The following is a 23,103-nucleotide window of genomic DNA, read 5'->3' as shown; positions in this document are numbered from 1 at the left end:
TGTATGTGTGTGTATGTGTGTGTATGTGTGTGTGTGTGTGTGTGTGTGTATGTGTGTGTGTATGTGTGTGTATGTGTGTGTGTGTGTGTGTGTGTGTGTGTGTGTGTGTGTGTGTGTGTGGCGCCCCAGCACAACTAGGGCTGGCACGATTACCGTATAACAGACCGTTATGAAAATACAGTAACCGCCATAATCGTTAAATAAATACATATTCACACCCCTTGACTTTATCCACATTTTTTGTGTTACAAAATCAGATTAATAAAAAGCATGAGTTGGCGCACAACCATTATTTAGTGTAGAGGTGCTGACTAACGCTGAATAAACTGTAAGAATAAACAAAGAGTCACAAACTCTAAAAAACATATTTTAATGGTTTCGTGTTCTTTGCAAGGCAGGTTTTACACACACAACACAAGTCCAAGTAAAGGGTTAAACCAGTTTATTATGATCAGGCTTTGGCAGTGTTCTTGACAAATCATACCCAAAACAAACGAAGTAAATACTTCGCTACCCGTGGAAGGTCCTCCTAGCTTTTTCTTTGGGGGAGTTCAACCCTTCTTGTAAGTCTATTTTCCTTTCTTCTTTTAAAGCCTCCTTTTCCTTCCGTACGCTCTGCTCCTCCCATAGCCTCCTTTTCCTTCCGTACGCTCTGCTTCTCCCATAGCCTCCTTTTCCTTCCGTACGCTCTGCTCCTCCCATAGCCTCCTTTTCCTTCCGTACGCTCTGCTTCTCCCATAGCCTCCTTTTCCTTCCGTACGCTCTGCTTCTCCCATAGCCTCCTTTTCCTTCCGTACGCTCTGCTCCTCCCATAGCCTCCTTTTCCTTCCGTACGCTCTGCTCCTCCCATAGCCTCCTTTTCCTTCCGTACGCTCTGCTCCTCCCATAGCCTCCTTTTCCTTCCGTACGCTCTGCTTCTCCCATAGCCTCCTTTTCCTTCCGTACGCTCTGCTTCTCCCATAGCCTCCTTTTCCTTCCGTACGCTCTGCTTCTCCCATAGCCTCCTTTTCCTTCCGTACGCTCTGCTCCTCCCATAGCCTCCTACTCCTTCACCTGCCGGGGTCAAGACAAAGACAAAGAAAGAAACCCAGGGTGTGGTTAAAGTAGAGAGACTGATTGGTTTCACCGGTCTGCAGTTTGGCTCTGATTATAACTGGAGACAGGTGTGGCTGTTCTGCTGCAGTCTAGAAGTTTCCCCGGAGCTGTCCGTGGTCCTGCCTCTAGGGGAATACTTCGCATTGCTGTCCGTGGTCCTGGCAGCCAAAAATACAAAGAAACCTTGCAGGCACATAACGTCCATCCACAACACAACCCCTGAAACCGCTACAATATAAACTCCCAGTAATCTATTGGATAAACCACCAACGTTTCGGCATCACTGTGCCTTCTTCAGGAAGTATTGGTGGTTTACCAAATAATAAATTACTGGGAATTTATATATAGACTGTCTCTCTTTACAAAGTCGGATTAAAATCGATTGAATTGTCATTTTTGTGAACGATCTACACAAAATACTCTAATGTCAAAGTGGACGTTTTATTTTTTATGTATGGAAAATGAAACACTAATATCTATTGATTAGATAATTATTCAACCCCCTGAGTCAATACATGTTAGAATCACCTTTGGCAGTGATTACAGCTTTGAGTCTTTCTGGGTAAGTCTCTAAGAGCTTTGCAAACCTGGATTGTACATTCATTTCCCATTATTCTTTAAAAAAAATATTGAAGCCCTGTCAAGTTGGTTGTTGAACATTGCTGGACAACCATTTTCAAGTCTTGCCGTAGATTTTCAAGCCAATTTAATTCAAAACTGTAACTAGGCCACTCAGGAACATTCAATGTCATCTTGGTAAGCAACTCCAGTGTATATTTGGCCTTGTGTTTTAGGTAATTGTCCTGCTGAAAGGTGAATATGTCTCCCAGTGTCTGTTGGAAAGCAGACTGAACAAAGTTTTCCTCTAGGATTTTGCCTGTGCTTAGCTCCATTCAGTTTCTTTTTTATCCTGGAAAAACTCCCCAGTCCTTAACGATTACAAGCATACCCATAACATGATGCAGCCACCACCATGCTTGAAAATATGAAGAGTGGTACTTAGGGATGTGTTGTGTTGGATTTGCCCCAAACATAGCGCTTTGTATTCAGGACATAAATTACATTTCTTTGCCACATTTTTTGCAGTTTTACTTTAGTGCCTTGTTGCAAACAGAATGCATGTTTTGGAATGTTTTTATTCTGTACAGGCTTCCTTCTTTTCACTCTGTCATTTAGGTTAGTATTGTGGAGTAACTACAATGTTGTTGATCCATCCTCATCAATCTACAGACAATACCCCATAATGACAAAGCAAAAACAGATTTTTAGAAATGTTTGCTAATTTATTAAAAATAAGAAGCTGAAATATCACATTTACATAAGTATTCAGACCCTTTACTCAGTACTTTGTTGAATCACCTTTGCCAGTGATTACATGGGTATGTTGCTACAAGCTTGGCACACCTGTATTTGGGGAGTTTCTCCCATTCTTCTCTGCAGATCCTTTCAAGCTCTGTCAGGTTGGATGGGGAGCATTGCTGCACAGCTATTTTCAGGTCTCTCCAGAGATGTTAGATTGGGTTCAAGTCCGGGCTCTGGCTAGGCCACTCAAGCACATTCAGAGACTTGTCACGAAGCCACTCCTACGTTGTCTTGGCTGTGTGCTTAGGGTCGTTGTCCTATTGGAAGGTGAACCTTTGCCCTAGTCTGAGGTCCTGAGTGCTCTGGAGTAGGTTTTAATCAAGGATTTCTCTGTACTTTGCTCCGTTAATCTTTGCCCTCGATCCTGATTAGTCTCCCAGTTCCTGCCGCTGAAAAACATCCCCACAGCATGATGCTGCCACCTCCATTATTCACCCTAGGGATGGTGCCAAATTTCTTCCAGATGTGATGCTTGGCATTCAGGCTAAAGAGTTCAATCTTGGTTTCATCAGACCAGATAATCTTGTTTCTCATGGTCTGAGAGTCTTTAGGTGCCTTTTGGCAAACTCCAAGCGGGCTGTCATGTGCCTTTTACTAAGGAGTGGCTTCCGTCTCGTCACTCTACCATAAAGGCCTGATTGGTGGAGTTCTGCACAGATGGTTGTCCTTCTGGAAGGTTCTCCCATCTTCACAGAGGAACTCTGGAGCTCTGTCAGAGTGACCATCGGGTTCTTGGTCACCTCCCTAACCAAGGCCCTTCTCCCCCGATTGCTCAGTTTGGCCGGGCGACCAGCTCTAGGAAGAGTCTTGGTGGTTCCAAACTTCTTCCATTTAAGAATGATGGAGGCCACTGTGTTCTTGGGGACCTTCAATGATGCAGACATTTTTTGGTGCCCTTCCCCAGGTCTGTGCCTCGACACAATCCTGTCTCGGAGCTCTATGGACAATTCCTTCAACCTCATGGCTTGGTATTTGCTCTGACATGCACTATCAACTGTGGGACCTTATATAGGCAGGTATGTGCCTTTCCAAATCATGTCCAATCAATTGAATTTACCACAGGTGGACCCCAATGAAGTTGTAGAAACATCTCAAGGATGATCAATGGAAACAGGATGCACCTGAGCTCAATTTCGAGTCTCATAGCAAATGTTCAGAATACTTATGTAAATAACGTATTTATGTTTTGTCATTATGGGGTATTGTGTGTAGATTGCTGAGGATTTTATTTTATTTAATCCATTTTAGAATAAAGCTGTAACGTAACAAAATGTGGAAGAAGTCAAGGGGTCTGAATACTTTCCGAAGGCACAGTATATATGTGTGTGTGTGTGTGTGTGTGTGTGTGTGTGTGTGTGTGTGTGTGTGTGTGTATATGTGTATATATATGTTAACTGATACAGTGGAATGTATTTTCTGTAATTTCAGTTGAGTTGAGTCAACAAATCACAGTACTCTTCCTGCTTTTACTTCCTGCTCTCCTCCTATGAGTACAGTCCACCCATTATGCCATCATTGACTTGAATGGGGATGCCTGTTCTATTCATTCTATTTCTATTCCAGCACATACAGTCAGGAGCGGAGAAAATGTGGGCCTTAAAAAAAAAAAAAGCTATTTGAACGGTTATTATCGTGACCACGGTCATTTGGCTGGCCAATAACCGTCATCCAAAATTCCATGACCGTCACAGCCATAACCACAATCCCAGCACACAGGAACATTGAAATCTTTAACACATGTTTTTCTCAATAGGATATTCAACAATGTGCTTTTTGTTCCACTTGTCAAGTCCAACTTCAGTTTTATGGTCTCTGGATTTGGCAGAATTTCTTTGGAAAATATTTAAGTTTGCAGTAATTGGAACTCTAAGAGAAACTGTAAGTCTCCGTGTTTGTTCCTGTGCTTAGAAGTGCTAAGTGGAAGACCAGTATCAGGTGTTTGTTCCTGTGCTTAGAAATGCAAAGTGGAAGACCAGTGTCAGGTGTTTGTTCCTGTGAGGATAAGTGCTATGTGGAAGACCAGTGTTCAATTTGACACATGTACCTCTGGATTTTAAGCGCTTGTGCAAGTTGAGTGACTGCCATACATTTGTGTAATTTTACTCTCTCTCTCTCTCTCTCTCTCCCTCCTCGTTCTCTCTCTCTCTCTCTCCCTCCTCGTTCTCTCTCTCTCTCTCTCTCCCGCTCTCTCTCTCTCCCTCCCCGCTCTCTCTCTCTCTCCCTCCTCGTTCTCTCTCTCCCCGCTCTCTCTCTCTCTTTCTCCCCGCTCTCTCGCTCTCTCTCTCCCTCCCCGCTCTCTCGCTCTCTCTCTCCTCCCGCTCTCTCTCTCTCTCTCCTCTGCTCTCTCTCTCTCTCTCTCCCTCTCTCACCGCTCTCGCTCTCCCCCCCCCCTCTCTCTCTCTCCCTGCTCTCTCTCTCTCTCCCTCTACCCGCTCTCTCTCTCTCTCTCTCTCTCTCTCTCTCCCCCGCTCTCCCCTCTCTGTCTCTCGGTCCCAGCTAGCCAGCGGTTAACGACTAGCTGGCTAATGAAATGTGTCTTAATAGCTGTGCTGATGACCTGAAATAGTAGACCCTTGAGAATCTTTATTTACTGTTCTTTAAGAGTGGCTGGCCTGTCCAGTTGAGTTATGACACTGCCATATGGTGACGGTTGACAGGGCGCTAGTTTGTTCCAAGTTGACGTCACGCCCCTTGTATCCATATGCACACATGCTATTATTGTCTTGGTACTGTAGGATGTATTGTTAACCCAATCCTCTGTTTGGTTAGGCCCACGGCTCCAACTCTCCAGAAACTCCAAATCCTTAGATTATGGTAGATCCAATATTGAGTTAAGGGATTAGAATGTGTTAACATAATGCAGTGATGTCTATGAACGTGTTTACGTACAGGTGAGAGTAAAGTATAGATGTCATGTTGTCATTGGATGATACTAGCTAAGCCAATGAATGAAGTCACATTAATTTCTGGTGAACAGCGCAATGTTTGGCCATGCTACATTGGAGGAAGGTCTGGTGTGAAAGGCTATGTCTCTTTCGGTATCAAATACAATGGACCTATGTGTCTGCTGTAGTTGGGTAGATTCATGCCATTTTAGGTTAGCATGGCATGTCTCTTCTAGAGGTTACGTGAGACCATATGTGTGTGTCTCCTTACAAGTAGAAGGTACCTCTCCCTTGTATTGAATGTGAGGTAATATTTGTCTGTTTCAGCAAAATGGCGTTTGACCTCTTTTTTTCTCCCTGATCCCCTCTCACCGCCACATAATCTACACCAACCACCGGAACCCACAACCACACGCAGATCCAGTTCCCCTGCCCATAGGGACCCAGCGTCCCCGGTGTCTCTGTGCGCATGCTTGTGTTGTTAATAAGTGTGTGTGTATGTGTGTGAGATCACATGTTCGTGTACAGTGTGTGTGTATGTGTGTGTGTGATGTGTGTCTGACAACTACAGAATGAGAATTACAATGCTTTTTCCTTTAGCTCGCCAGTCAATGACTAGGTCCCAGTTAGTTAGTCTGGTATTAGCTGTCTGAGTAGACGTGGTGCTTACTTACTACTGCTACTCTTTGCTTCAGCTCTTTGACGTTGATGTTCTTTTACCTTCTAATAAAGAGGTGTTTTTTAATGATAAAATATTTTGATGTGCTGACTATAGCTTTTCTCTCTGTTATGGTGGTTTATTTATATAAATGGGGAGGAGAATTAGAATGTCATTTTAATAACTTCAATCATTTATATTGTCGTTAACATAAGGAGAACCGGTATACTGTATCAGTTAGAACGCAACAAGGTAACACCAGGGACAACAAACGTAACACGGCAACACCAGGGACAACAAATGCAACACGGCAACACCAGGGACAACAAACACAACACGGCAACACCAGGGACAACAAACACAACACCAGGGACAACAAACGCAACACGGCAACACCAGGGACAACCAACGCAACATGGCAACACCAGGGACAACAAACGCAACACCAGCGACAACAAATGCAACACCAGGGACAACAAACGCAACACGGCAACACCAGGGACAACAAACGCAACACCAGGGACAACAAACGCAACACGGCAACACCAGGGACAACAAACGCAACACCAGGGACAACAAACGCAACACGGCAACACCAGGGACAACCAACGCAACACCAGGGACAACAAACGCAACACGGCAACACCAGGGACAACAAACGCAACACCAGGGACAACAAACGCAACACGGCAACACCAGGGACAACCAACGCAACACCAGGGACAACAAATGCAACACCAGGGACAACAAACGCAACGTGGCAACACCAGGGACAACAAACGCAACACGGCAACACCAGGGACAACCAACGCAACATGGCAACACCAGGGACAACAAACGCAACACCAGCGACAACAAATGCAACACCAGGGACAACAAACGCAACACGGCAACACCAGGGACAACAAACGCAACACCAGGGACAAAAAACGCAACACGGCAACACCAGGGACAACCAACGCAACACCAGGGACAACAAACGCAACACGGCAACACCAGGGACAACAAACGCAACACCAGGGACAACAAACGCAACACGGCAACACCAGGGACAACCAACGCAACACCAGGGACAACAAACGCAACACGGCAACACCAGGGACAACAAACGCAACATGGCAACACCAGGGACAACAAACGCAACACCAGCGACAACAAATGCAACACCAGCGACAACAAACGCACCACCAGGGACAACAAATGCAACACCAGGGACAACAAACGCAACGTGGCAACACCAGGGACAACAAACGCAACGTGGCAACACCAGGGACAACAAACGCAACGTGGCAACACCAGGGACAACAAACAGCAACACCAGGGACAACAAACAGCAACACCAGGGACAACAAACAGCGCAAGCAACCAACACACATCTCACATGACATCAACAAGAGGTTTCCATTCATCTCGAAATAGAATTCCTTCTTTCCATTCATCTTGCCGCCCACTCACCCAGAATTCTTTGTGGCCCTGCGAGCGCTGAGTTGATAGATTTTCCTGTGAGGTCAGAGATGGCGTGCCACCAGACAACCTCCACACACAGGAAGTTGTCTTTCTAAACGACGGGTCGTCATAAACCCCCACTAAGAGATGTGTCGTCATAAACCCCCACTAAGAGATGTGTCGTCATAAAACCCACATCACTTTCAAATTTGACTCAGTGTTTCACACCTTTTGCAAACAGCACCGGAACCAGTTCTACCTGCTCTGTCAGCAATACTTAATACATTCAGATGTTTTCATATGCAGCCAGGACATCTTTCTTCAGAAGTTCAGATGGGACGTTTTTACTGCAGATGTTTTGCACAGTTTCATATTGGCAGGAGATCTGCTTTAGTTGTGACAGGACTTCAGAGGACTACAGCACACGTTTGCTCTGAAACAAGCTGTTTCCTTCGTGTTGTGAGAGAGAGCGAGCGAGCGGGAGACCTCTTCCATTGTTGAGGTTTTACAAGATAAGCCATGTCCTGACAACTGGTTTCCAGGGTCTATTTTTAGCTCACAGTGCTAAAACCTTACCCCCTTTTGGGTCGTATTCTGATGGGTGTTTTTATTTAACATGTGTCCCCTGGAACCCAGTGTCACCACGGATCACTTCACTTCCTGTCACATGGGTCATTGTAGGGTCAAAACGTCATACACACACAGACACACATACACTCGCGCACTGAGAATGATGTGACACACACACACACTGGGAATATGATTTTCTGTTTTGTTTTCCTGAATTGCAGCAGGTGGCCTACCCAGAGTGATGTCAGTCTGAAAGTTCCATTGTTCTTTTCCAAGGCTTTTGATAATAACTTAAAACACCTTTCTCAAATTCCGCTCAACTGAAACAAAATAGTAATTACTGTACAAGGCCTTCAGGTTTTTTTTGTAATACCTTGAACAGCGATAAAACATGAACCTTCATCACCATCTCTTTCCTCTGGTGGACAACATGACATGTCTTTGCTGTGAGGAGAAGTGGTGAGAGAGTTGGACTTGAGACCAGAGCAATGGTTGTTGTCACACTGACGCAATAGTGAATGCACTTAGCTAGAAGTCGTGCTTAAGATATCACCAGATAGCCAAATAGATGCTATGTAAATATGTAAATTGCTATGACGGAGGACACCTGCTAAGCAAATAGATTATGTAACCTTTGTAAAAACATCATTTAGGTATGCTAAGCCTCCTTCAAAAAACCTTTGTCTTCATGACAAGTTTCATTTGATTATTTCTGTGATTTTAGCTACATTACTTTGATTATAATGTCAATGATTTACTGAACATATGATATATATATATGTTTTTATCATATCCTAGTTGTGTTCTTGAAACATACATTATGGAACACTCAACAGCAGTTTTGTCCAATCAAATCTATTTTCCAGTTAAGCGATATTGTCCAATCACGCACCCTTGCCAATAGTTTTGCCAAGTAACATGGGCTTCTTACCCAGTGTCCTCTCACCTGAGCTTAGCCTGGGCCAATCAAAAGTCTCCGTTAGCGGGCCTCCCGAGTGGCACAGTGGTCTAAGGCAGTGGTTGCCAACCTTTTTTCCTTGGAGCCCCCCTACTTGTATCTAAGAAAAGCTGAGGCCGTCTCAGACAGGTACGTAGTGCTGAATGGTAGAATAACTCTTGTAGCTGCGTGGTTGGCCAGTCTGGGTGCACACCGTGTCCTTTGACAATCCAAAACTTTTTGTATCCGTTCTCGTGGAAATATTTATTTGACACAGAATCGGCTTGAAGGTCAGCAAGCTCATCTTCACAGCCGAGGTATTCCACGTCCTCGAGACTGCAAATGTAAGGGTCCATCAACCCACGATTCCTTTGATAAGTATTCGTCAACATCGGCAAAACAGGATTTAATTTAATTGCATGGTAAACTCAGTGCGTAAAGACGCAGGGACAGTGCCACCAGACTGTTTCATCAGCAGTGGAAATTGTTGTAGCTCCCCTTTTGACATTTTTCGAACTCTGTACTCCAGTTTCCGCACAAAAGCGTTGAGGGCGTCTTTGCAATGCATGACGTTTGATTCAGGACCCTGCATCCGCTTGTTTGTCTCATTGTAGAGAGTGAATGTATCCGCTAGGTATGCCGTTTTGATCCAAAACGCATCAGTCAGCTGTTTGCACAGTGGTCGATTGTGATCTTGCAAGAATTCCTTTTATTTTTTCCTGCAGTTCCATAAAACGCACTTGTCCAGTGACATCCAGCGTACCTCTGCGTGTAACAGCAGTGTTTGATGCGCTTCATCCTCACACAGCTGGGCAAACAGTCTCTTGTTAGTAGGGCGAGCCTTAATGAAGTTTACAACTTTAACAACAGTTGCCAGGGTGTTACTAAGGCCTTCCGAAAGTTCTTTACTGGCCAATGCTTGGCGATGTAGCGTGCAGTGGAAAATTGCGAACCCCTGGGCTTTTTCCTTCAATCGGCTGTTAAATCCCTGGTTTTTGCCCATCAACGCTGCAGCCCCATCAGTGGAGCATGCAACAATATTCTCGTAGGGCAGATTGTTGGACGAGAGATATGAGTCCATAGCTATAAAAATATCTTGGCCTGTTGTTGTTGTGGCTAGATTGGTAGACATAGCAATGTCTTGTTTCAAGTCATCACCATCAATATATTGTACATAAACGATGAGCACGGATTCGTCTGACACTGTTGTTGTTTCATCCAACTGAATGGCAAAGGGAACATTCCGAAGCTTCTCGTGCAGCTGGTTTTGACAATCCCCAGCCATTTGATCAAGTCTGTCTTTGACAGTGTTGTCAGAGAGTGGGACCACACAGCGTCTCTACAATTTTCAGGCAGGCGGGTTTGATTAGCTGCTCTCCAATATTGTGCGGCTTTTAGCCTTGGCAATTAATAGCGAACACTCAAATGACGCCTCCGTGGCTCTGTGTAAATCACTGCCTGCTCTTTCAAATGCTCTTCTGATGTCTGTGGATCTTTTTAATAGTGCCAACTTCTTCTTCCTCTCAAATAAATCCTGACCTTCACCAATAGTCTCCTGGTGTTTTGTTTCCTGGTGTCGTTGCATTTTGCTTGGCTTCATGCTGTCATTAGCTATCTTCTCGCCACAAATGACACATTCTGGCCGAGTCCTGTCCTGTCCTTCAATAAAACCAAAGTTAAGATAACTCTCGAGATGTAGCCTTACTTTCTTTTTTGATGATGAGTCATCAGCACTTTTACGTTTCTTAGACATGTTGTTTTATTCATAAAATAGTGATGCTCTGACTGCAGGAAAAACCAGCTGCTAGCTGAAACTAATTGAGTGGGAGGGTCATCTTTTTTTCTGGGAATTACCGCTTTTACGTTTCTCTGACATTATTATACTTTTTTAGATTGGCCTTGGCATTGCAAGCATATGATCTTTAATAACACGTACGGTGTACGGTGTTTCCTCCGACACATTGGTGCGGCTGTCTTCCGGGTTAAGTGGGCATTGTGTCAAGAAGCAGTGCGGCTCGGCTGGGTTGTGTTTCGGAGGACGCACGGCTCTCGACCTTCGCCTCTCCGGAGTCCGTACGGGAGTTGCAGCGATGGGACAAGACTTTAACTACCAATTGGAGCTCACGAAATTGGGGAGAAAAAGGGGTCAAATAATAAATAAAAAAATAAAGAAAAGTATCCGTTAGCAACAAGCAGCAACGCTAAAGCTAACGTGTCATGTCTTGTTTCAGTAAACAGATCCTACATAAAGAACACATCTTACCCTGCCTACGCAGTCTATACTTACTTTGAACTGTAACTGTCTAACCTAAGCAATATGTTACTAATGGTATGCATTTTATATTTTGTAAATATTGTTGGTATTTTACCCCCCTTTTCTCCCCAAATACAATCTTGTCTCATCGCTGCAATTGAGCGAAGATGGAGTCATGCGTCCTCTGAAACATGACCCGCCTAACCGTGCTCCTTAACACCCGCCAACTTAACCCAGCTGCACAAATGTGTCGGAGGAAACACCGTTCAACTGGCGACCGGAGTCAGCCTGCAGGCACCCGGCCCGCCACAAGGAGTCGCTAGGTCGTGATGAGCCAAGTAAAGCCCCCCCCCCGGACGACGCTGAGCCAATTGTGCGCCGTCCTATGGGACTCCCGGCCACGGCCAGTTGTGGCACAGCCCGGGAATGAACCCGGGTCTGTAGTAACGATGCGACGCAGTGCCTTAGACCGCTGCGCCACTCGGGAGGCCCCATTTTACCTTTATTTTAACAGGGAGTCGCATTGAGACCAAGGTCTCGTCTGCAAGGAGTCCTGCGTCTTACAAATATTACACAACAAATTACACATGGGAAATACATAAACAAATATATTTTTTTTTTATAAACACACTCATGAAAAATAATCACATTCCTCAGCAAAGAGGTACTCAATCAACACTCTGAACTACTGAAAGCCACCAATACATTCATTTTGTAGGGAACTCTGAAGATTGCACCCGATGTATGGAACAAAGAAACTGAAAGTATACAGTGGAAATGCCCAGATATTTGTAAGCAGGGACATGATCAATGTGGGCACCATCCAAGGTGCATATGCTTAAATCATTAGATACATTTTTGTGTGCTCTAGAAAACATCTACTTTGTTTTACCCGCATTCAATACTAATTTAAGGTCAAAGGTTTCCTGTAAAACAATGAAAGCAGACTGGAATACGCAACAGTATCGTCCACACACAGGTGCAGGGTAATGTTTTTGACAGACAAGCCAATATTGTTAATGTATACAGTAAAAAGTACTGGACCCAGAACTGATCCCTCTGTGACACCTTTTATTAAATTCAGAAAACTTGATTGAACACCATCTGTAGACATGCATTGAGTTCTATCTGTCAAGTAGTTTCTAAACCAGGTGCATGCAGCCTGGTCTAGGCCAATTGAAGAAAGCCTCTGAATTAGCAATGAGTGATCAACAGTATCGAAGTCCTTTTGACAGGTCAATGAAGAGGGCAGCACCATGTTGCCTTTTTATCCATACAGTTAACCACATCATTTATAACTAGGGATGCAGCAGAGATAGTGCTATGACCTGGTCGAACACCAGACTGATGAACATTCAGAATACAATTCATAGATGAGAAAGATCTTAGCTGAGAATGAATCAAGATTTCTACATTGAACAGAGATATAAATGCAACAATTTCAAATATTTGTTACAGTTCATATAAGGAAATTGGTCAATTGAAATGAATTCATTAAGCCCTGATCTATGGATTTCACATGACTGGGTTTGGATCAGAACAGTGGCCATGGAAAGTGACCATTTGCCCACTGAAGTTGGTTACGACGCCAAACTGCAGCCAGGTCAAGACCCTGGTGAGGACAACGAGCACGCAGATGAGCTTCTCTGAGACGGTTTCTGACAGTTTGTGCAGAAATTCTTCGGTTGTGCAAACCCACAGTTTCAGCAGCTGTCCAGGTGGCTGGTGAAGAAGCAGATTGTGGAACAAATTTAAGAGAAATAAGCTTTTTGTGCATATGGAACATTTCTGGGATCTTTTATTTCAGCTCATGAAACATGGGACCAACACTTTACGTTTTATATTTTTGTTCAATATAATATTTTAGCTACGCAAGAAAGTTTTGCAATAGGGCGATAGTCGTCTAGGTCACAAGGTTCACCACCTTTTGTGAAGTGGGAGTACAAGAGCTGCCTTCCGAATGAGAATGGATAGATGGATGGACCTTAATCGTTACTTTGATGCAGTGTTTACGTTTGTGTGTGTGTGTGTGTGCGTGTGTTTTGTTCAACAGATAATTCCTTACTCACTGTATCCAGTGGAATATTGTTTAAAGAGAGAGAGTCTCATTCTATAGATCCCAGCTGGTTTGACACTGCACTCAGTAGCCTGTCTCTCCTGACTAACACAGTCTGGTTTAGAGTAATGACTGGTCCATGTACAGTATACACTACATAATCAGCTGTGTCTAGGTTGTCAGCTGTGCATATGTCTGCTCACGGTCGTGCACAGTGTGTGTGTGTGTGTGTGTGTGTGTGTGTGCACTTTTGTGCGGTTATAGCCGATACGTAGGCATGCTTTTGTGAGTGTGTGTTCCATTGGCGTGTATGGAGAATGTGTGTGGCACTCGTACAGGCAGTTTGTCTCAGGCCCAGCTCACACTGTCCTTTAGAAAGGGAAAGGCTGTACCGTTGGACTTATTTGCTGTAGGATTCTCTAAAACACAAATGAAAACAATGTGGCCTCTTAGGATGTGAGTGGAATATCAACGGCATACAGTAAAATGGAAACATTGCTGGGAGAGGGTATCCCAGGTGATGTTTTTGACAGGATGCGATAATGCCTTGCATACCATGCTTAAATCCAATGACACAGTCCGTGCTGTCTGACGCCGTTAAATGTACAGTCTTCAATAGAATTTCTAGAATGAAGTTTGAAAATTGCAGACACTCATATTTGCGACTTGGAGTGACGTGACCTTGTGGTAATGCAATATTCACCCATTCAATTTGCATAGCGCAGCGTTTTTAAAAACAGATGTCAAATAGATGATATGTAAATGATGAATTATGTAAATCTGTCTGGATGTTAACATCCGTCAACGTCTTGCCAAATGTATGTTTATAGATGTGATTATACCATGGCATTATTGAATACTAATTTCTGATTGGCTTGAAGGGCATTCTAGAGCGTTCATTATTTCCTTATAACGCACGGTATATCTGCACGGTCAAATTCAATGGCTATAGTTCATTCATACATGTTCTATATTTGAGCTGCTTTTGAAAGCAAAAGTCGAATTGAAAACATTAGCATTGTTGAATTAGATTTCCTTATAGCAAGCTAGGACTGATGGTTTGGTTAGCTAAGCTAGCAAGTCTGTTTGTGTTTGGTTACCAAGGCAACTACAGTAGCTATCTAGTAAACTCGCTAGCTACTTCAGTGGATGTTGAACACACTTCTAGTGGCAAATTAACACATTTCTAGCGGAAAATGTGTTAAATTATAGCCATCGTATGAAAGGGATAATCAACTCAGGGCTCTATGCGTTCTCTGGAAAATAATGTAACTCCGTGGAAGGTAAGTTCCACTCCGCTAGTGCGTCGTGGAACACACCTTCTACGTCGTTCATTATTTTACATAGAACGAATAGCCCCTCGTTGATTATTTAAAAAAATAAAAAATTGGTCATTTAGCAGACGCTCTTATCCAGAGCGACTTACAGGAGCAATTAGGGTTAAGTGCCTTGCTCAAGGGCACATCGACAGATTTTTCACCTAGTCGGCTTGGGGATTAGAACCAGCGACCTTTCGGTTACTGGTACAACGCTCTTAACCACTAAGCTACCTGCTATGCTGACATTATCCCTTACTTAATACACAAGACTCGAACACCTGCGACCTTTAACCTGAGTATTAACATTTGACCTTTGAACTCTCTCTCCAGACCCTTGTCTGACGGTGATGCCGCCATGCATGGGCGACGCAGACCGCTTCAGCCTGGAGGCCCTCCGGGTCATTCACAAACAGCTGGACGACGACAATGACGGGGAATTGAGGTCAACGAGAGTGTAGAGGTGAGTAATACTAAAACTGGATTAGTCTATGTATGTGACATTCACTGATCGTTTGTGTTACCAAGTAATTTGTGTCATCAAGTCATCATTGTTCCCTGGTCATTTCTGTTGCCAAGTCAAGTGTGTTCCTTGTTCATTTCTGTTACCAAGTTATTTCTTTTTTCTGATAGTATTAATTTGAGTAAGCATTGTTAAGGTGGGAATGCTTTGTGGCTTTAAGGGTTGACCTGAACTGGGCCTTAAAGCCTTACAGCCTCGTAAACAACCCCATAAACTCATGGAATAATGTTTGCAAGCCATTATCAGCTTAGGAAGTGGAGAGATAGTGGAGATTGATAATATGTTAGGCCTTTCTCAGTGTGATTAACAGTAAGACCACACTGACCTGGTCTGACCTGTACCCTCTCGTAATCAGCGCCCTCTTAGTTTAATAAAAAAACACATTTATTGTGTGTGTGTGTGTGTGTGTGTGTGTGTGCTTACACATTTGTGACCAGGTGAAAGCTATGATCCCTTATTGATGTCACTTGTTAAATCCACTTCGATAAGTGTAGATGAATGGGAGGAGACAGGTGAAAGAAGGATTTTTAATCCTTGAGACATGGATTGTGTATGTGTGCCATTCAGAGGGTGAATGGGCAAAACAAAAGATTGAAGTGCCTTTGAACGGGGTATGGTAGTAGGTGCCAGGCGCACCGGTTTGTGTCAAGAACTGCAGCTCTGCTGGGTTTTTCCACGCTCCACAGTTTCCCGTGTGTATCAAGAATGGTCCACCACCCAAAGGACATCCAGCCAACTTGACACAACTGTGGGAAGCATTGGAGTCAACATGAGCCAGCATCCCTGTGGAACGCTTTCGACACCTTGTAGAGTCCAGGCCCTGACGAATTGTTCTGAGGGCAAAAGGAAGGTGTCCTAATGTTTGGGATACTCAGTGTAGATATTCCCAATAACTTGTTTGGCACGCTTTGTTTGCTTCTTTTATTGTTGATGAAGAAATAGTGTTAGGGTTAAGTAGTGTTAAGGGTTAAATAGGGTTAAGGGTTAAATAGTGTTAAGGGTTAAATAGTGTTAAGGGTTAAATAGTGTTAAGGGTTAAATAGGGTTAAGGGTTAAATAGTGTTAAGGGTTAAATAGGGTTAAGGGTTAAATAGTGTTAAGGATTAAATAGGGTTAAGGGTTAAATAGTGTTAAGGGTTAAATAGTGTTAAGGGTTAAATAGGGTTAAGGGTTAAATAGGGTTAAGGGTTAAATAGGGTTAAGGGTTAAATAGGGTTAAGGGTTAAATAGTGTTAAGGGTTAAATAGTGTTAAGGGTTAAATAGGGTTAAGGGTTAAATAGGGTTAAGGGTTAAATAGGGTTAAGGGTTGAAATAGTGTTAAGGGTTAATAGTGTTAAGGGTTAAATAGTGTTAAGGGTTAAATAGGGTTAAGGGTTAAATAGGGTTAAGGGTTAAATAGGGTTAAGGGTTAAATAGGGTTAAGGGTTAAATAGGGTTAAGGGTTAAATAGTGTTAAGGGTTAAATAGGGTTAAGGGTTAAATAGTGTTAAGGGTTAAATAGGGTTAAGGGTTAAATAGGGTTAAGGGTTAAATAGGGTTAAGGGTTAAATAGGGTTAAGGGTTAAATAGGGTTAAGGGTTAAATAGTGTTAAGGGTTAAATAGGGTTAAGGGGTTAAATAGGGTTAAGGGTTAAATAGGGTTAAGGGTTAAATAGGGTTAAGGATTAAATAGGGTTAAGGATTAAATAGGGTTAAGGGTTAAATAGTGTTAAGGGTTAAATAGGGTTAAGGGTTAAATAGGGTTAAGGGTTAAATAGGGTTAAGGGTTAAATAGTGTTAAGGGTTAAATAGGGTTAAGGGTTAAATAGTGTTAAGGGTTAAATAGGGTTAAGGGTTAAATAGGGTTAAGGGTTAAATAGGGTTAAGGGTTAAATAGGGTTAAGGGTTAAATAGGGTTAAGGGGTTAAATAGGGTTAAGGGTTAAATAGTGTTAAGGGTTAAATAGGGTTAAGGGTTAAATAGGGTTAAGGGTTAAATAGGGTTAAGGGTTAAATAGTGTTAAGGGTTAAATAGTGTTAAGGGTTAAATAGGGTTAAGGGTTAAATAGGGTTAAGGGTTAAATAGTGTTAAGGGTTAAATAGTGTTAAGGGTTAAATAGGGTTAAGGGTTAAATAGGGTTAAGGGTTAAATAGTGTTAAGGGTTAAATAGTGTTAAGGGTTAAATAGTGTTAAGGGTTAAATAGTGTTAAGGGTTAAATAGGGTTAAGGGTTAAATAGGGTTAAGGGTTAAATAGGGTTAAGGGTTAAATAGGGTTAAGGGTTAAATAGGGTTAAGGGTGAAATAGGGTTAAGGGTTAAATAGGGTTAAGGGTTAAATAGTGTTAAGGGTTAAATAGTGTTAAGGGTTAAATAGTGTTAAGGGTTAAATAGGGTTAAGGGTTAAATAGTGTTAAGGGTTAAATAGTGTTAAGGGTTAAATAGTGTTAAGGGTTAAATAGTGTTAAGGGTTAAATAGTGTTAAGGGTTAAATAGGGTTAAGGGTTAAATAGTGTTAAGGGTTAAATAGGGTTAAGGGTTAAATAGTGTTAAGGGTTAAATAGGGTTAAGGGTTAAATAGTGTTAAGGGTTAAATAGTGTTAAGGGTTAAATAGTGTTAAGGGTTAAATAGGGTTAAGGGTTAAATAGGGTTAAGGGTTAAATAGGGTTAAGGGTTAAATAGTGTTAAGGGTTAAATAGGGTTAAGGGTTAAATAGGGTTAAGGGGGTTAAATAGGGTTAAGGGTTAAATAGGGTTAAGGGTTAAATAGGGTTAAGGGTTAAATAGTGTTAAGGGTTAAATAGTGTTAAGGGTTAAATAGAGTTAAGGGTTAAATAGGGTTAAGGGTTAAATAGGGTTAAGGGTTAAATAGGGTTAAGGGTTAAATAGGGTTAAGGGTTAAATAGGGTTAAGGGTTAAATAGGGTTAAGGGTTAAATAGGGTTAAGGGTTAAATAGGGTTAAGGGTTAAATAGGGTTAAGGGTTAAATAGTGTTAAGGGTTAAATAGTGTTAAGGGTTAAATAGTGTTAAGGGTTAAATAGTGTTAAGGGTTAAATAGTGTTAAGGGTTAAATAGGGTTAAGGGTTAAATAGTGTTAAGGGTTAAATAGTGTTAAGGGTTAAATAGGGTTAAGGGTTAAATAGTGTTAAGGATTAAATAGGGTTAAGGATTAAATAGGGTTAAGGGTTAAATAGGGTTAAGGGTTAAATAGTGTTAAGGGTTAAATAGGGTTAAGGGTTAAATAGTGTTAAGGATTAAATAGGGTTAAGGGTTAAATAGGGTTAAGGGTTAAATAGGGTTAAGGGTTAAATAGTGTTAAGGGTTAAATAGTGTTAAGGGTTAAATAGGGTTAAGGGTTAAATAGTGTTAAGGGTTAAATAGGGTTAAGGGTTAAATAGGGTTAAGGGTTAAATAGGGTTAAGGGTTAAATAGGGTTAAGGGTTAAATAGGGTTAAGGGTTAAATAGGGTTAAGGGTTAAATAGGGTTAAGGGTTAAATAGGGTTAAGGGTTAAATAGGGTTAAGGGTTAAATAGGGTTAAGGGTTAAATAGGGTTAAGGGTTAAATAGTGTTAAGGGTTAAATAGTGTTAAGGGTTAAATAGGGTTAAGGGTTAAATAGGGTTAAGGGTTAAATAGGGTTAAGGGTTAAATAGGGTTAAGGGTTAAATAGGGTTAAGGGTTAAATAGGGTTAAGGGTTAAATAGTGTTAAGGGTTAAATAGGGTTAAGGGTTAAATAGGGTTGAAGGGTTAAATAGGGTTAAGGGTTAAATAGTGTTAAGGGTTAAATAGGGTTAAGGGTTAAATAGGGTTAAGGGTTAAATAGGGTTAAGGGTTAAATAGGGTTAAGGGTTAAATAGGGTTAAGGGTTAAATAGGGTTAAGGGTTAAATAGGGTTAAGGGTTAAATAGGGTTAAGGGTTAAATAGTGTTAAGGGTTAAATAGTGTTAAGGGTTAAATAGGGTTAAGGGTTAAATAGGGTTAAGGGTTAAATAGGGTTAAGGGTTAAATAGGGTTAAGGGTTAAATAGTGTTAAGGGTTAAATAGGGTTAAGGGTTAAATAGTGTTAAGGGTTAAATAGGGTTAAGGGTTAAATAGGGTTAAGGGTTAAATAGGGTTAAGGATTAAATAGGGTTAAGGGTTAAATAGGGTTAAGGGTTAAATAGGGTTAAGGGTTAAATAGGGTTAAGGGTTAAATAGGGTTAAGGGTTAAATAGGGTTAAGGGTTAAATAGGGTTAAGGGTTAAATAGGGTTAAGGGTTAAATAGGGTTAAGGGTTAAATAGGGTTAAGGATTAAATAGGGTTAAGGGTTAAATAGGGTTAAGGGTTAAATAGTGTTAAGGGTTAAATAGGGTTAAGGGTTAAATAGGGTTAAGGATTAAATAGGGTTAAGGGTTAAATAGGGTTAAGGGTTAAATAGGGTTAAGGGTTAAATAGGGTTAAGGGTTAAATAGGGTTAAGGGTTAAATAGGGTTAAGGGTTAAATAGTGTTAAGGGTTAAATAGGGTTAAGGGTTAAATAGGGTTAAGGGTTAAATAGGGTTAAGGGTTAAATAGGGTTAAGGGTTAAATAGGGTTAAGGGTTAAATAGGGTTAAGGGTTAAATAGGGTTAAGGGTTAAATAGGGTTAAGGATTAAATAGGGTTAAGGGTTAAATAGTGTTAAGGGTTAAATAGGGTTAAGGGTTAAATAGGGTTAAGGGGTTAAATAGGGTTAAGGGTTAAATAGGGTTAAGGGGTTAAATAGGGTTAAGGGTTAAATAGGGTTAAGGGTTAAATAGGGTTAAGGGTTAAATAGGGTTAAGGGTTAAATAGGGTTAAGGGTTAAATAGGGTTAAGGGTTAAATAGGGTTAAGGGTTAAATAGGGTTAAGGGTTAAATAGGGTTAAGGGTTAAATGCCTTTTTGGGAGTTTGTCAGAAAATTGGTGAGGTAACAGTGTTGACAGTACTGGATGAGGTAACAGTGTTGACAGTACTGGATGAGGTAACAGTGTTGACAGTACTGGATGAGGTAACAGTGTTGACAGTACTGGATGAGGTAACAGTGTTGACAGTACTGGATGAGGTAACAGTGTTGACAGTACTGGATGAGGTAACAGTGTTGACAGTACTGGATGAGGTAACAGTGTTGACAGTACTGGATGAGGTAACAGTGTTGACAGTACTGGATGAGGTAACAGTGTTGACAGTACTGGATGAGGTAACAGTGTTGACAGTACTGGATGAGGTAACAGTGTTGACAGTACTGGATGAGGTAACAGTGTTGACAGTACTGGATGAGGTAACAGTGTTGACAGTACTGGATGAGGTAACAGTGTTGACAGTACTGGATGAGGTAACAGTGTTGACAGTACTGGGTGAGGCAACAGTGTTGACAGTTTCTGGGTGAGGTAACAGTGTTGACAGTGAAAGTGTTGAGGTAACAGGGTTGACAGTTGTGAGGTAAGTGTTGACAGTGAAAGTGGTGAGGTAACAGGGTTGACAGTGTGATGTAATAGTGTTGACAGTGACAGTGGTGAGGTAAAAGTGTTGACATTAACTGGGTGAGGGTAACAGTGTTGACAGTGCACATGTTTAGGTAACAGGATTGACAGTGGTGAGGTAACAGGGTTGACAGTGACAGTGGTGAGGTAACAGGGTTGACAGTGACTGGGTGAGGTAACAGGGTTGACAGTAACAGTGTTGAGGTAACAGGGTTGACAGTGACACTGTTGAGGTAAAAGGGTTGACAGTGACGGGGGTTTCCCCAAGGGTTGGGGAAAGGAGGCCACATTGGGGATGTCCTCACCCCCTGTCACACCAATCTTGGCACCCCCCACCCACAATGTGGGAGTGACACCAGCATTTCCCCTCTACTTCTCTTCCACACACACACACACACACACACACACACACACACACACACACACACACACACACACACACACACACACACAACCTCCATCTCTCTTCCTGGCAGTGGTGATGTAACGGGGTTGACAGTGACCCCCGACCCACAATGTGACAGTGACACCACCAACGTTTCCCCTCTACTTCTCTGCACACGCACACAGCAAATACTTTGACCGTTCCAGAACATAAAGCTGACAAGTGGCCTTGTTGTCACAAAGGGACAGGGGACATACAGTGGGGAAAAAAAGTATTTAGTCAGCCACCAATTGTGCAAGTTCTCCCACTTAAAAAGATGAGAGAGGCCTGTAATATTCATCATAGGTACACGTCAACTATGACAGACAAAATGAGAAAAAAAAAATTCTCCAGAAAATCACATTGTAGGATTTTTACTGAATTTATTTGCAAATTATGGTGGAAAATAAGTATTTGGTCAATAACAAAAGTTTCTCAATACTTTGTTATATACCCTTTGTTGGCAATGACACAGGTCAAACGTTTTCTGTAAGTCTTCACAAGGTTTTCACACACTGTTGCTGGTATTTTGGCCCATTCCTCCATGCAGATCTCCTCTAGAGCAGTGATGTTTTGGGGCTGTCGCTGGGCAACACGGACTTTCAACTCCCTCCAAAGATTTTCTATGGGGTTGAGATCTGGAGACTGGCTAGGCCACTCCAGGACCTTGAAATGCTTCTTACAAAGCCACTCCTTCGTTGCCCGGGCGGTGTGTTTGGGATCATTGTCATGCTGAAAGACCCAGCCACGTTTCATCTTCAATGCCCTTGCTGATGGAAGGAGGTTTTCACTCAAAATCTCACGATACATGGCCCCATTCATTCTTTCCTTTACACGGATCAGTCGTCCTGGTCCCTTTGCAGAAAAACAGCCCCAAAGCATGATGTTTCTACCCCCATGCTTCACAGTAGGTATGGTGTTCTTTGGATGCAACTCAGCATTATTTGTCCTCCAAACACAGCGAGTTGAGTTTTTACCAAAAAGTTATATTTTGGTTTCATCTGACCATATGACATTCTCCCAATCCTCTTCTGGATCATCCAAATGAACTCTAGCAAACTTCAGACGGGCCTGGACATATACTGGCTTAAGCAGGGGGACACGTCTGGCACTGCAGGATTTGAGTCCCTGGCGGCGTAGTGTGTTACTGATGGTAGGCTTTGTTACTTTGGTCCCAGCTCTCTGCAGGTCATTCACTAGGTCCCTCCCGTGTGGTTCTGGGATTTTGCTCACCGTTCTTGTGATCATTTTGACCCCACGGGGTGAGTTCTTGCGTGGAGCCCCAGATCTAGGGAGATTATCAGTGGTCTTGTATGTCTTCCATTTCCTAATAATTTCTCCCACAGTTGATTTCTTCAAACCAAGCTGCTTACCTATTGCAGATTCAGTCTTCCCAGGTCTACAATTTTGTTTCTGGTGTCCTTTGACAGCTCTTTGGTCTTGGCCATAGTGGAGTTTGGAGTGTGACTGTTTGAGGTTGTGGACAGGTGTCTTTTATACTGATAACAAGTTCAAACAGGTGCCATTAATACAGGTAACGAGTGGAGGACAGAGGAGCCTCTTAAAGAAGAAGTTACAGGTCTGTGAGAGCCAGAAATCTTGCTTGTTTGTAAGTGACCAAATACTTATTTTCCACCATAATTTGCAAACAAATTCATAAAAAAATCCTACAATGTGATTTTCTGGATTTTTTTCTTCTTAATTTGTCTGTCATAGTTGACGCGTACCTCTCTCATCTTTTTAAGTGGGAGAACTTGCACAATTGGTGGCTGACTAAATACTTTTTCCCCCCACTGTAATATGGTGACAGTGACACCAGTAGTGAGGTGGTTCTAGTGAATGGGGTACTGTATAGTGGACCTCTGTTGGACTGAGAGAGACTTGGACCTCAGTCAGCAAAGTTGTACGAGTAGAGTATCTATTTTTATAGACGTGGATTATTCATATTCTGACCAATTTCTCCGAATATTAAGTTACTTTATACCTCCGTTGGAGAGTGTTCTGCTTGCTGAGTGCACGGGGGTTGTTCTGCTTGCTGAGTGCACGGGGGTTGTTCTGCTTGATGAGTGCACGGGGGTTGTTCTGCTTGATGAGTGCATGGGGGTTGTTGATTTGTTT

At 42.3% G+C, this 23,103-nt stretch overlaps 1 protein-coding gene across 1 annotated transcript in view; it reads left to right on the top strand.

Moving 5' to 3' along the window:
- Nucleotides 1-23,103, top strand: part of LOC121559005 (stromal interaction molecule 2) — a 95,255-nt gene that overhangs the window by 52,037 nt on the left and 20,115 nt on the right. The window contains 2 exon segments of the mRNA XM_041872301.2: nt 14,913-15,011; nt 15,014-15,042. Coding sequence (XP_041728235.2) covers nt 14,913-15,011; nt 15,014-15,042 — 128 coding nt within the window.

This window comes from Coregonus clupeaformis, unplaced genomic scaffold (assembly GCF_020615455.1).
Source record: "Coregonus clupeaformis isolate EN_2021a unplaced genomic scaffold, ASM2061545v1 scaf0534, whole genome shotgun sequence".
Classification (NCBI taxonomy): Eukaryota; Metazoa; Chordata; class Actinopteri; order Salmoniformes; family Salmonidae; genus Coregonus; species Coregonus clupeaformis.
The sequence above is the reverse complement of the archived record's forward strand: the minus strand, read 5'-3'. Positions and strand labels throughout refer to the sequence as shown.